Raw genomic sequence first — 16,305 nt, forward strand, 5'->3', positions numbered from 1 at the left:
TTGTTAGTCTTCCTTTCCTGATATCTGTCTGATTCATTTATATGTGAGAAATAACATTATTTCCCCTTCACATCTGAGGGATTTGGGGTCAGAAAGTAACATTTTGACAGGAAAAATGTTGAAATTTTGCTAAATAAAAATTATGGAACCATAGGCACAAGCCATCAATGTTAGGTGCATTTCTATAAATTTCTTCTTCTCAATTTCTTTTTTTTTTTTCTTTTTTTTTTTTTTGAGGCGGAGTCTCGCTCTGTCGCCCAGGCTGGAGTGCAGTGGCCGGATCTCAGCTCACTGCAAGCTCCGCCTCCCGGGTTCACGCCATTCTCCTGCCTCAGCCTCCCGAGTAGCTGGGACCACAGGCGCCCGCCACCTCGCCCGGCTAGTTTTTTTGTATTTTTTTAGTAGAGACGGGGTTTCACCTTGTTCGCCAGGATGGTCTCGATCTCATGACCTCGTGATCCGCCCGTCTCGGCCTCCCAAAGTGCTGGGATTACAGGCTTGAGCCACCGCGCCCGGCCCTTCTTCTCAATTTCTAAGAAAATAACATGACTAAAATCTCAGAGCACAAATTTTCATCTATAGCACTATTTACAGGCTGAATGACCAGAGGGAAACTGTGTTTTCTGCATCAATTTCTCCTTCCCCCAAGCTAGAATGTGAGTAGTTGCAAAACCCAGTGTTGACAGTTGACTTTAACAAGCAAGGTAGCATGACACTGGAAACAAGGTAAAGCACATTCCCTTCAAACTTCTCAACACCTATCTTCATAATGTCCACAAACTTACTAGGGGATTATGGACATTACATTTATTCCATTAAACATACTTAGGATCATTCTAAGGTGTATCTATTTATTTTGTAACCTGCAAGCAAACAGATACCTTTTTTGGGTCTATGTGATATATGGGAGGACTGGCTACCTAATTCGTAACTTAAAATGAACATGCAGGTCCTTTATTCTTAAATGATTAAGGATTTGAAGACATCAGCAGCAGAGCTTTAAACTAAGTACAGGGTGAGAATGATGGTACAGCCCACCTGGCCATGAAGCAAGCCGTGGAAAGTGAATTGAGTGTTAAACATCATTTGTCATTTAGGACTTCTTTTTTAGACATAAGAAGTATGATTACGTGGTGGCTGCATTATGTGTTGCATGCATAGCTATTACATCATAATTTTATGTAAAGGATATTGCCATAACAGGTGACCTCTTCCAACTACACCCTTCACACACTCCCGGTTCTCATTCTATGCAAGAGTGCTGTCTCTTTTGAAAGCTTGCTAAGAACATCCCCCACAGGTTGCAAAAAGAGTCCCTTCCTCAATGACTCTTCATTTTCTTCCAGCACTGGAATTCTTTGATGTTCCAGAAGTTTCCAACTTTACTACTTCACTATTGTTGGCTCTTCTCCATCTTTTTATAGCTCTTTCATATCTACACTACAGATAGACAAGTCAAATAATACAGAGCTTAGGCACAAAATTTAGAAAGAAATAGAAACTCGTTAGCAGATTTTTATCTTAAGTGTAAAACAAAATGAGCATCCAAAAACTTTTGTGATTTTGTTTTATAAATAGGTTCTTCCTCCCAAGAGTTTTCTCAGCTAATCAGTAACATAGTTTCTGCATAGCCAGGGCTGTGTATTTCTTTCATATTTGATTTACTGATAAATGTCTGTAATAAAGGTGCCATACTTGATTTTATTGCCTATTATATGAAATTCACTTATAATTTGTATTCCAGTATTTAAACGATTATCATCAAAGGATATTTTTAAAAATAGAAACCAAGCCTGAAACATTTGTGCTCATTTCAGTTTCTAAGTTCCTTTGAAATTTAACTTACAAGCATCATGATTTTTTTTTTTTTAATTTGAAACTGCTTTGTTCAGGATCTGTTTCTTCTTGCCTCAGTGTCTACATTTGCAAGAAAGAGTGTTGCTTGACCCCAATCTGTATTCGTCTCTGTAATTCTACAAATAGGTAACACAAGAGTTCACAATGTATTGCACTCATGATATTTTTAAAATATAAAGTGGTACATTTGTCTTCACAATGCAATTCAAGTCTCAAAGATGCACATACTTAAGGCTGTTTATACATCCCATTCTCCATTTTATTTCTAATTTACTTTTAGTTAACTTTGTATGCTATAAGGTTTTGAGTTTTTTCTCTTTTAATTTCAATAGTTATCAATATGTTACAGAATGAGTTGAGTTTATTATAATTGGTGAATTGCTCCAACAGGAGCTGTCCAAGGGAAAGAAGGTGGCAGTTAGGACTCAGAATAAATTTATAGAAGTGATCATTGTTATCCAGTCAGAATGTGCATGGGGGAGATAGCATAACAGCTGATCACATTGCATTAAAATATTCAATTGTGTCTTCATTAGCAAGACATCATATTGGATTTTTTTCCTGAATATGTACTATATTTCTAAACATCATGTAACATAGCACTCATTGATATAATGTAAAACAGAATAAGTTAATATTAGTCACAAGTGTCACTGAGATATTTTAAATACTAAGAATACATGTTGACAGAAACTGATTACATAAATACATATTCAGTTCATTACCAGTTATATCTATTATTCTCATTCACTAGGGAATAATCACACAAAAATAATTATCTTTAAAGGAGTTACCAAGAGAGCTAACATAATATCCAATTAGTTCTGTTAGAACAAAAGCAAAGCAAACAGCCAAACTACATGTCTTTGAAATGAGGTTTTGTGTTGTGTGATTCTCCTGTCCATATCTAAATGGTGCTGCCTTCATTGGCTGCTCCATTTTGGTGATGGCCATACCAAATGGCTTTAGTTCATTCATGGTCTTTATGAGGTAGGAGACCAACAGGACTTATTTTCTGGTCACAACCTTGTTGACCAAAACAGGATCTAGTTCAGACAGGATAAAGTGAAGAAACTGGCAGGAACCAGCAGATGTCAACATAAGCAGTCCCTAGCTGCCCTCATTGCTCATTGGCATAAGACACTCCCACCAGTGCCATGACAGTTTATAAATACTATGGCAACAACTTGAAAGTTACCACCCGTCTCTGTTGCAATGACCTGGAAGTTACTTCCCTCTTTCCTAGAAATTTCTAAATAATCTACACCTCAATTTGCATTGACCCACTCCTTAATTTGCATGTAATTGAAATTGGGTTTACATAAGTATAAATAACTTTGCCAAGAGACCATAGATTGCAGAGTTTGGGCACACTGACTATGAGTTAGCACTGCTCCACAAACAGCAGTACCATTTAATAAAAGTTGCTATCCAAAACGCACTGGATTACCCTTGAATTCTTTCTTGGCCAAAACCAAGAACCTCCTGGGCTAAGTCCCAATTTGGGGGCTTGACTGTTTGGTATCACTTACCTCTTGATATATATTATTAAGTACATAAAAACCATAAGGAAACCAATTTCTTTAATGTCTAATTGTATGGTTTTAGAATTCTTGGAATAGCTACAAACAATAAAGGCTGTAATGGAGAAAGTAGGAGTTGGAAGTGCAGATGACCCAGATCCTGGTTACTGTGAGAAGGTACTTCCTCAGTTAAAAAGATCCCTGAGGAAGCCGGTTTTGCAATGCTGAGATTCCCCTTGGAGTGGTAGTCTAGTCAAAGTGATATCCAAAAACGTTTAGTTAGTTTTAGTGAGAACAATCCTAAAGGGTTGAGCCCTCACAGTGTGAATCTCCCCAGCCCCTGGTTATTAATCCTTGGGTTCATGTGGTTGTCTAGACTCCTGAGGGTAATTTGAAGCCTGAGTATGCAGAACCCATGTTCCATTCCTTCCCTCAAGTGTGGAAGATTTCAGAAATGGCTATCATCTGTTACATGAGGTACATATACCAAATTTTTAAAAAGATTCAATATTAGCTGAATATGCATTAAAAAAATCATATGAGGCTAATACGATATTGGATCATCAGATTTTTTTCCTATACTTAAAAACAGCTTTGAACAATAGCAATATAAGTTTATGTTTCACATGCACAATGCTTTTTGTGAACATGGATTATAAATAAATGAAAAGTTCTGAGTTATGGTGTCAGATGATATAGTTATAGAAAAATTATTATTCACAAAGCCTAAAATACGAGCCAATGTCTTTTCCAAAGAGCCCATAGATAGAATTTCTTTTTTATTTTTCTTTTGCTAAGCCTATGTGACTTAAAATTATTGATTATTATTAAGCATGAAAATCTCACAGAGTTAGAGGTATCCAGTTGGTCAAGACTAGACTTTACTAGTTCAGTAATATGATATTAGCAGTTTTCTCTCTGTGCGTGTATTTATATACACAATTATATAATACATGACAAAACACAAATGAAATCCAATGTATGAGAATGCTTTCCCAAATTTAGACAGTTTTTACTTAAAAGTAAAAGCGAGCAAATGCCATACAAGTAGAAATCTATTATTAGTGGGTGTTCTTATTTCAAATCAGCTTTTTCCAATTATGTTATTCTTGTCAAAAATATGTTCAATAGTTGAGGCATTTGGAAATTACCTTTCCTACCTGCATTGATTTGCAAACTTTGTGATGATTTCTGCCTTGGAAAGGTGTTATTTATAGGCTCACTTATAAAGAGACAATTAGATGTGTGAAAAATAAGTGAGAAACGTTGACTACCAGACTTCTATCTTAACGATGCTATATTTCCTTTCAAAAATAATTCCGCTAAGCAAACCCATGAGAGGATGAGGCTGCAGTGTTTCCTTTACTGATTAGTTGAGGGGTTATAGACTTCTCTCCATCACAATAAATATGCACAGATGATAACACACATATTGATATTAGAAGGAAAAATGAGAGATGAATCAAATTTTTAAAAAAAACATAAAAGTAAGTGGGACTTCTTTTCTAAAAATAACTCGTTTTATTAATATTTTTCATATAAATGAAATATGTGTTGGTCATGTTCAAAATAAGTAATGCTCAATTGTTTAAAAAAGGGTTACAGAAATAAAGATGATTAACAGCAAAAAAATAACAAACAAACAAACAAACAAAAAAAAAAAAAAAAGAAAAGGAAAAGGTGGAGATATGTCCCAGAACTCTCACACAAAGATTATTTATGTTTGGTGACAGTATGAGGGAAGTCAATATCTGCTTTGTTATAAATTAGAGTTAATAGAAGTATCGAAGAGCAAACATGAAAAATCCATAAAATCATTATGGCTCTAAGAAGAATATGTATTAGATATTTACCACCTGGACCTAATTTGTACATGATTTTTTTTCATTTTTATTCTAATATTTCAAAGATCAATTATAAAATATATAGACATGCATAAGGACTCATTGAAAGTGTTATGTAAAGTGAGCCTGGATTACCATGACAATAGCATCCAACTACAGTTCATGTATGAGAATAAATGAGTAATGTCAAAAAATAAATAAGCAACCTGGACTTCTCAAATAAGTGTAATTTGAATGCTTAAAATACAGATCTGTTGCTGATGTATGTGTATGTTTGTGTTTGAGAGCTAATGTGCTCAGATTTAAACAAAAGTATTGTTGCTAAGGATAGTAAGAATATTATTTAACTTGAAAACTGATAATAAGTGGTTATACATTTTTATAAGCTGTTGAGATGGAAGGAAAGGACAAGTTCATTGCTGTGTACTTTTACAGGTGATTGTCCATTATTCTAGGTAAAAGGCCATTTTATTTATTTATAAATTGTTATTTTCTTAACCACTTTTCCCTGAAACCTAAAGATAATCCTCTTTATTCAGTATTGAGGAAACCACATTAATAATGTTTTCTCTGTTTTGTAACATTGTGTAAAACTATCATATTCCTTTGGTCTTTAATAAACAGTAAAATTACTTAAAGTAAACAAACGAAACAACAAAAGGCAACAACTCAAGAGCGACTTACTACTTGTATCAGTATTCTTTGTTAGTATAAATGCAGTGATTCATGATGGGTTTTACTGGGATTTGAAATTTTACAGGAGTCATCAAGACTGCCCTTCCAAACATGGATAGAGAGGCTAAAGACCAGTATCTGCTTGTTATTCAGGCAAAGGATATGGTTGGTCAAAATGGAGGACTGTCAGGAACTACATCAGTCACTGTGACCCTAACAGACGTCAACGATAACCCACCTCGCTTTCCTCGAAGTAAGTTGTTTTCGTAAGTGGTACAAGTGTAATAAGTTTTCCTGACAGTTTTGAATATTTCTAAAGCAAATAATTATCTTACTTCATTCTTCCAAATTTACATTTCATTAGAGACATAATTTTGATTCAGCAACAATGTGGATTATAAGGGTATTGAGAAGAAATAGAAGCCATCATTTATTTGTATTACTTCTAAGTAATGCAAATTTTGACTACCATATCTTAAATATAGTAAGATTTTTCTTTCATTCACATTTTCAATACTAGACAATTACTAATTGTGTTTATGTATTAGTGTTTTTTCTAAGAATTACTTTTTATATTTTGTAAATTATAAAGTTGTTGCCAATTAATCATATTCAAATACATTTTATTCATTCTGTGCACTAAAATATTGATTTATTTTTGAAAATTAAAAAAGAGTAATAAACATTTCCAGTTTTTCATTTCACACTTTTTAAAGCCAGTTTGTACACACTGAACATTCCATTAGTAGTTCCCCCACATCTTTCTTGTGCAAACATTCAGTGTTTTAAAAACCAATCTAAAGAACTGAAAAAACAAATGCCCTCAATTCCACTTATTTGACCAAAGGGGCTTTTGACTTAACCAAGAAAAAAGAAAAAAAAATTCTCTAGGTAAAGGTGTGCTGTTTGAAAAAACGTTTCATCTCGCTCTCTTTTTAGTTCCCTTTTTTCCCTAAGTGTATGTGTTATTTCTTTAGAATGCTCAAGAAAATAAAGAGATTGTACAGACTACAATGTCTGCACAATGTCTCTAAAATGCTTTTCCAGTAGAAATGGGAACTAAACTCCCTACCAACAGAATTTAGAAGTGAATTGTATCAAAAAAGGAAGCTGTCTGAGCAAATACGAGTGTCACTGTTTTTTCCTTCAATGACTGCCTCTTTAAAATTTTCATCTTTATCTTATATAGTTTTAATATTTATATTATACAAGAAACGATATCTCCTGGTAATATAAAAAAGTGACCCCAAGTTTAGCATTATTTTCTTTAAATAAGCCTATTCTTAATTGTGATCTTGATGGCTTATCATGGAGAAGGAGGGACTTTTAGAATTATAAAAGGAAATAATGCAGTTATTTTGGGCTTATAATGAAATGAACTGCTTTCCTTTTGTTTAAGCCTAGATTGATAAAATTATGTAGAATTTTAGTAAGATATAGGTTTTCTAGGCCATTATAGATTGCCCTCAAACTTATTAAAGTGAAAAAAGCCAAGGATATATCATTGTTATTCATTTTTACTGGGATTTTTCTCTACCATTGAATCACTAGTTTAACCTTGACATTTTTGAATTTTACAAAGGACACTTTGAGATGTGTAAAAGGGGTCACTCAAAAGTAATAGCATATGTTATAATCATTTTAAAAACAAACAGTAGCTATTCACAAAATCTAGAAAATCGCAAACAAATCTCAGTCTAATACATATTTCCATCATACAGACACATTTTCCTTTCTATATTCTTCTCAGAGAGAATCCTTTCTTCTCCCTTCCCAAGACAGGACAAATGCAACAAAATTTAACAACCAAAGGAAATGGAAAAAGATGAAGGAGGCAGGAAAAAGTAAATGATTAGAGAAAAAATAGTGAAGGAATACAGTGTACTGAGGTGTTTCCTCATTTCTGAGTGATGTGGTTCATGTATTTCTTCATCTGCCCCCAAACTTTTTCTTTAGTTTGAGGGATGGCGATGAGGAGTTATTACAAAATTTAAACAAAAATTTTTAAAAGTTATGTTTTTCTCTTTTACTAGCTTTTTTTTTTTTTCTGTTCGACTAATATTGCCTAGGCTCCTGGACCATTGTGGCCCAAATCCGTTCTACGTACGACCCACACAAATCATTCTTATCCTTTCTTATCCAGTTTTCTTACCCAGTTTTCTGAAACTCTCCTGGTAAAAGATGCTAAGAAAATTCCAACATTAAGTTATGAAAACGATTTAGGCTTGTATTTGCCCATTGGAAGCCCAATCTATTCTATTTTTATTTCTTAGTGTTTTACACATTATTGTAATTATTATATTGAATTACATTTAATAATTATATATCAATTATAATTACTTTAAATTTATTTTTATTTTTCGGTGTAGGATATTTCTCACCACCAGAAATACAAGAATTAGAGATTCTTCTCTTGCTTTTCCTCACCATCTATTTCTGCTATCACAGTGATTATTAACGAATCATTCCCATCAAATCTCTTAAGGCTATACGAAACATCTTTTGTTTTCCATTCTCTTAGCATATTTTTTATCAAAAAATAAAAAGAAGTTATGCTAAGATGAGGTCAAATAACCCAATAGTTAAGTTTTTATTGGTTGTCTTGGTATAATGTGTTCATTTCTTGTTTTGACTTTCACAGGGTCTTATCAATATAACGTCCCAGAGTCATTACCTGTAGCCTCAGTTGTGGCCAGAATTAAAGCTGCCGATGCAGATATTGGAGCTAATGCTGAAATGGAGTACAGAATTGTGGATGGTGATGGATTGGGCATTTTTAAGATTTCTGTTGACAAAGAAACACAGGAAGGAATCATTACTATACAGAAGGTAATGTTTTCTTTATGTATCTCTTACCACAGAGTACTGAGAAGTCCTATCTGTTTGGTGGGAGAATGCACTATACAAAACGAATGACCATATGGGATCATTACTATTTTAATTTTAGTAAGATAAGCTATGCATTTATTTTTAGGTGTCAGACTCTTAGGGAACCTTGAGTTACATTTGTAATAACACCCATCAATTCTATTCTTTAAGAAACTCACAGCCGTTATCTATAGCACTATAAAAATAAAGCAGACTGGCAAGGTGCTGTTTTAAAGACCTATTTGGAGAGATGAATATGTTTCTGCCTTGACTGTTCCACTAATGAAACCCTAAAATCAACCAAAAGCCTGTGGATGCAAACAACATATGCTATTATTTTCTCCATGAATGAAAATAATATAATTTCAAGTAGAAACCAAAATGTCGAAGACTTGCTACATTAACAATTATTGCCATTTAAAATTTATAGTAATTGGGAGACTTGAATATTTCATACAAGAAGAGCATGAAAAGTTGTAAAACCTATCGTAATTTCTAGAGAGTGTGAAACAGAAAGTCAGTACAGCCTAAACTAAAGATTATTTTCCATAATATATTTAAATTAGTTCTCAACACAGTTATAGGAGAAAATGGACTCTTCTCTTTTCAATATAGAGACATGACTTTTTACAAATATTTAATCAAAAATAACTCCAAAGCTGTTATTTCAAAATGTAGTCTTAGTTTATCAACTATTTGAAACATTAAAAATATATCAATATATTGATCCCTAAGATATGAATTTTTTTGTCAGTGTGAAAATCCAGTGCATAACTTTGTAATTAATGCTTTTTTTTTTTTTTTTTTTTTTTTTTTTTGTTGAGACGGAGTCTTGCTCTGTCGCCCAGGCTGGAGTGCAGTGGCCGGATCTCAGCTCACTGCAAGCTCCGCCTCCCGGGTTTACGCCATTCTCCTGCCTCAGCCTCCCGAGTAGCTGGGACTACAGGCGCCCGCCACCTCGCCCGGCTAGTTTTTTTGTATTTTTAGTAGAGACGGGGTTTCACTGTGTTCGCCAGGATGGTCTCGATCTCCTGACCTCGTGATCCGCCCGTCTCGGCCTCCCAAAGTGCTGGGATTACAGGCTTGAGCCACCGCGCCCGGCCAATTAATGCTTTTCAATAATTAGCACATATCAATAAATAAAGTTATATTTTAGTTGTTATAGGAAAACATATGTTTGATTTCAGGCCAATGAGAAATACATTTCTGCAATTATTTCCAGTGGACAGCTGCTGTTTTAGCTAAGCTGGTTACAATCTGTGTATAAAAGTTTTAATAACTAGAGTAGGCCAACTGTTGGTAAAATGTTTTGTTTTGTTGTCTAAAATAAAAAGAATTCAGTAAGGTACAATGCTGCTCAAAGATTTCAAAGAGTCATCTGAAATCAATCTGTTCACATTCAAGAATTTTTAATGCAAATTGAAACTTTTTATTGAACAGCTACCTGTATTTTATATATTATAATGAAGGTAGCACGAATCTTTGAAAATTCTAAATTCAATATAAAATATTTGATTTAGTAAAGGAAATATAAAACTTATTTTCTAATTTTATATCATTTCTGGAAATTTTAGAAAATTGTTACAAAAGGAGACATAAAAAACCTAAGTTAAAAATTATGTCATCTAAAAACATGAAACTCATGAAAAAATTGCAGGGATAAATTTGATTATCACTTATAACAATATAAAAACATCACAAATCATTATTATTCTTATAGGTAGCAATTAATATCTGTCAGGCTTTTCTTTTTGAGTAACTTACAGGCTTTATTTTATTTTCTCAACAATTTCATGAAGCTGCTATTAGGACACTGAAAATATGGAACCATTATAAAATATTGAACAATTGAAGGAATGGTAAATAATTTCTGATATTATCATATTAAGAAATTTGCATCCATCATTGTAGTAATGTGGTGATGTTGTTTTTGCAAATGAATATGAAAATTTTTATTGAAAAATTATTAAAAGGCAGTATCCAAACTTTTACAAAGTCACATTTTATAAAAAATATATTTATACAGAATAACAGATTACAAGAAAAATGTTAAAATGTTAGTAGTATCATTTCTAGATCTTATATTTACTTTTTCAATAATATGTAGTATTCACTAGTTATTGTTATAATTGAAATGTTGTTAAATATATAAAAGAGTTATTCAAAGGCCAAACTGAAATAAATCTCATTAAAAGCACTGTATAATCTACTTTGACTATTATTAGAGATGGTAATTATTTTACAAATGCAGAAATAAGTCACAGAAAGGATATTCAGTGGACCCAAATTTCATGTATGAAGTTCTCTTAGGTATTAAAAACGATATAATCTTCTATTTAATAAATTATGATTAAAAAACATTCCAAATTTTTAAAAATTTAGATTAATAGAATTTTTGGTTTTGATACTAGAGATTCCTTACTTCTGCCCAAAATCTGAATGATGCTTTGAATCTAATAAAAGTCAATAATTGGTTATTATTAAATATTTATTCATCAATCATTATATGAGAAGTTAGCTAAATATTTTAACAATTTTTTCAATGAATATGAGGTCAAAACTCCATTATTTTTACTTGAGATAGTTATCAACTAAAATTAAATTTTATTTTCTTAAATGGCTTCTAATACATAAATACTTGTCTAATTCTTTGTTTTCTTATATAACATCAAAGATTAGGAATAATTAAGCACACACAATGTACAGGAGAACCTTAAGAAACAACAGTGGTGAAAAATTTCATATTACTTCTGTGTCATAAGTAGCCAATGTAAATCTTCATATGTAATGAAACAATTCTTGTTCATCCTGAATTACTATGAAGTGTAGAACCAAACCCAGTAGCTATCAAAGGTCAAAAAAATAACGTTTAGTTACGCAGGGATTTTATACATATCAGTAGACAGTTCAGATGTTGAATGCTATCATGATTTTCTGTATCATTTTGAGCCTAAATACACTGTTTATATGAACAATAATTTAGACTAAGAAGTTAATCATAGTTTATTACTCTTAAAGGGGATGGCACTAACTTGCTTTCAGCTTTCTAATGTGCAAAGTAGATCTGATTTTTAAGTTTTATCTTAATGTGGAGAATATATATACCATTTGAGGCAGAACCATTAGATTCTAAAAGTAAAATAATGCGTAGCAACAGATGGCATGAACCTAAGCAGTATGGTCTGCAATTTTTCTGTTCATTAATTCATCATGATAGGATGCATGGTTGTTAAGATGAGATATCTGAAATTTTGCTGTTTGAAATAGGTAAAAATATTTTTAAAAATACCTATGGTATGGTGCTTTTATATAGAGCAGATAATATCAACATGGAGATAAATGAAAACAAGATCTCAGTTTTCTTCATGCTAAAAAATCTTTAGGCTTAGCAAATGTTACTTTTTACTTTCTTCCTACACTCCTTCTTCTCCATGTAGTTCTGAGTAGATACTAGATAGTAGATAGTGGAAAATTAACTCGTATACAGGAGCTTAAGTTTTATTTCCAAAGCTCCCTCCACCTCCAAACTAATTTTTAAAAATTTTACAATGTTTTATCGTCTGTTAATATGTTCCAGTGTCCAAACAATCCTACTTTCTCATCTGCATTGGAATAAACAAACATAAATAAATAACTTCTGTAAGAGTTGACTAAAAATAGTGGAAATGATACATTTGAGTTTTACTGCAGTTTAAGCTTATGGTGTTATACAGTTGATCCTTAAAAAACATGGACTTTAACTGAGTGAGTCCACTTATATATGGATATTTTTTCAATAACTATATTACAATCTTTTTGGAAATTTGTGACAATTTGAAAATACTCACGGATGACTTATGTAGCCTAGACATCTTGAAAATTTTAAGAAAAATAGTTATGTATTGAATGCCTAAAATATATGAAGATGTTAGTCTATGTACGTGTTAATAGGCTAATTGTGTTATCAGTAAGGTTTCTGGCCAACAGTAGGATATTAGTAGTTAAGTTTTGAGCGATCCAAAGTTATACACAGATTTTTGGCTGTGTCGGGGGTGGTTCTTCCAACCCGTATGTTTTTCAGGGGTCAATTGTATATTCATCTAGTTTTTAGATGAAAATTTACCATTAATTCATAATTTTCTTATTCTCAGCAATTATTTTATTAATGTATTGAAATATATAATTCAAAGTTTATGTGTAGCTTCTATGCTTCTTACCCTGTAATTGGTTCCAGAATAATCCAGGGTTTGTCCTGTTATCCTCAGACATTGTTCATATGCTTTCTATGAACTGCAAAGAACTATTAGATGCTTAGAATTGGGATCTCTTAAACCTGCTTTCAGTTTTCTAGTGAGGAAAATAGATCTGATTTTTAAGTTTTATCTTACATTTGCCATTCTGAGGCAGAACCATTAGATTCTAAAAGTTAAAGTATATAGCAACAGAAGGCATGAACCTAAGCAGTATGGTCTGTAAAATTTTTATGATCATTAACTCATCAGAATAGGATACATGGGTATTAAAACGAGATATTTGAAACTTTGCTGTTTGAAATAGGTAAAATTAAAAAAAAAAATTGTGGCGCTTCAGACTCATAGTTGCCAGGTACATATCACTATTCCTCAGTTTCACTCAACAATCTAGAGCAGTCACTAAACTACTTGTAATTCCTGGAAAGCAACGTAAAGTTTTTTCCAGTTCTTCAAACCTCCCCCTGCCTGGTGACTCCCCTGTGCTCTGCTTTCATGCCCCTTACCATACTCATCTTTTGAGTCTAAAAAATCGCTCCTGTTATTTCTTTAAACAGTAAACAGAAGAAGCATAGTGCCTGGACCAGCAAGATGTATTTTTTTTTCTAGGAAGGGAGTGTGTGTGTGTGTGTGTGTGTGTGTGTGTGTCCCTTCAGTCATGGGAACTGGTCTAATCATGGAATATAGATGTCCCAGTTCCATAAATATTGTGATCTTTTTCATAGACTTAGCTGTGGTCACAAGGATTGAATAAATATCCAAGGCTTTTTAGAAGTGTCCAAGAGAACTCAGGCCCCATCTGTCAGCCAACTGGTCAGTTCTACCAGGGCTTTCAAGGATTTGAACATGCCCTGGGGAAGAATTTGAATAGTGGATGCATAACACTGTTTTTCTCAGGTAGACAAGGGAAAGCGGCACAGAGGTAACCACCTGTGCAGAGACCTCACTTATGAGATAACCTGCTAAATACAGAAAGAAGAACTGGGGCAATTTCACTGGAGAATAATGAGGAAGGGAATGTGGGCAACAGATGAGGTAATATAAATGAGAGGGCTCTTAATACTCCTTCACAAAACTGCTGTTGGTAAATAGGAACATATATGTGCAGTGCTTTGCAAATAGAATGCATTACACATGATACATATTGTAAGGTATTTTAGGTGCAGCTCAATAAAATATGAGTAAAAAATTAAAATATTTGCTTATTTCTCTTAAACACGTATTCATGGAAGTGTCTGTGATAACTTTAATTCATTTCAAGCCTTTCACTTCTTTTCAAATGACTGTATTATAATGAATATCAATATTTATTTAAAACGTTATTACTTTCTGGTTATAAATACCCTTCCTTCCTTCCTTCCTTCCTTCCTTCCTTCCTTTCTTTCTTTCTCTCTCTCTTTCTTTCTTTCTCACTCTTCTTTCTTTCTTTCTTGTCTTTTCTTTCTTTTTTTCTTTCTCTCTCATTTTCTTTCTTTCTTTCCTTCTTTCCTTCTTCTCTCTTTTCTTATTCTCTCTTAACCTTGAAGTTATTTTAAGTTTCTTTCCTTGCCTCTTCCTGTCATGATAGCTCTTGGCTGTTTATTTTCCCTTTGACACAATCCTAAGCTTAGTGATCATTGCTTCACCTCTTAAGTTATTTTTATGTCCCCCACACCTAGTTCATAGCCTGCTTCTAACTTCTTCATTTTTAAATACATCTTTTTTAAAAATTGCTGTTTAAACTCAAAACTATATATTTTTATTATTCCAACTAGTCTTAAAAGAATCTACCTAATACTAAGGGAAAAAGACAGAATAATATCAGCAATTGAAAGGAAGCAGTGAAATAATTATTATAGAATGATATTATATACTTAGAAATTCTAAAATAATTTATCACAACTTTGTTAAATTAACGAGAACTTTCAATAATGAGAGCTTCAAAACAAGTTAAAAATGAATACTTTCACTGTATATACTTCATGAGAAAATTTGTGTGAGTTTCTGGGCTTAATCTAACCATGGAAGAGCAAGCTGTGAGGACCTATGTAAGGAATATCCATCACTCTCATTCACATCCCTAAAACCTTCCATCTTAAAAGAATGTGATCTGCTGGCCCAACAAAGGCAGCCTTTACCCCCAAATCCAGGTGTCTTTCCATCATAAGGCCAACAGTATCTCTATACTCAATTTCATAAGAAAAGATTTGCTTACCATTTTGTAACTAGAGTTTATTTGGAGTTGTTTTCCCAGAATCAAGGAAGTCTTGTTCTTAAGATTCCTCAGTCTGAACTAAAAGTTTACTGTTTGTGGCCCTAACAAGACAGGATTTTGATTTTCAATTCTACTTACCAAGATTTAAATAAACATGGAGCCTACATTATTCTCTAGATAAAACTTTTCCAGGGACCTTTCACAGCAGGAGAGATCTGCAAAACAATGTATGAGTCCCCTAAGTTCAGTATTCTTTCTGTCCCAGAAAGTAGTGGCATTGTATGTGAAATTTAGAATGGATTTTTGAATCCAAGTTGGAAGACTAAAACCCAGAAATTCTGAAAAAAAAAAAAAAAAAAAGATAAATTTGGCCTCCTTTTATCACCGCAGAATATTTTTAAAATTTTACTGAGATAGCAGTCCACCAAATCGAACAGTTTTTTGGTTGGTCTCCCAGTCCCTTCTCCACATAAGAAAACATTTACAACCAGACGTTGCTCAGATGTTGACAAGATTTTTGTTATAAGTCATAAATGCGCTTGTTCTGGTGGTTCCGAATGTCTCAATATTACTTCACATTTGGACAATCAAGTTTCAGTGTCCATCTGGATAGAGTAACTTCTATTGGAATTAGATTACTTTCTACCTGCAGACCATGCTTGATAATCATCTGAATCTATTTTCTCTCTATTCTATACTATAATAAAGCTTTGGTCCATACCCTTTTCATAAATAATGTACTGTTATATGTACAATGAGATTTATTCCAGTTTGTGAAAATTGTCATTGTATTTTGCAGCATTTGAATGTGCTGTACTTGGCATAGAATAATTTTAGAAGCAGGAAGAGAAAAACACAAAAGCAATCATTTTTAAAATAAATATTTGAAAAAGAATAGAGACACATGAAAAAATGCTGGTGGTTAGTCTATTATTGTTTCAATATCTTATACAGAAAATATTTATTAATATAACAAAATGTGCAGAATTTGGAAGGCTAAAGGTTGCTGTAAATAATGATAGTTTTTTATGATTTAATCATTCCTGTAAGAATAAACCTAATTATATAGTTTAAAGGTAAAAATGATGATGAAATTTTCATCTTAAACAGTTAAA

At 32.7% G+C, this 16,305-nt stretch overlaps 1 protein-coding gene across 1 annotated transcript in view; it reads left to right on the top strand.

Annotated features, from left to right (window-relative positions):
• CDH7 (cadherin 7) overlaps positions 1–16,305 on the top strand; it is a 131,190-nt gene that overhangs the window by 62,864 nt on the left and 52,021 nt on the right. Inside the window, exons 5-6 of the mRNA XM_033175269.1 lie at positions 5,985–6,152; positions 8,541–8,728. Of these exons, the coding sequence (XP_033031160.1) occupies positions 5,985–6,152; positions 8,541–8,728 (356 nt within the window). The remainder of the gene's footprint in view (positions 1–5,984; positions 6,153–8,540; positions 8,729–16,305) is intronic.

This window comes from Trachypithecus francoisi, unplaced genomic scaffold (genome assembly GCF_009764315.1).
Source record: "Trachypithecus francoisi isolate TF-2019V2 unplaced genomic scaffold, Tfra_2.0 Contig01474, whole genome shotgun sequence".
Lineage (NCBI taxonomy): Eukaryota > Metazoa > Chordata > Mammalia > Primates > Cercopithecidae > Trachypithecus > Trachypithecus francoisi.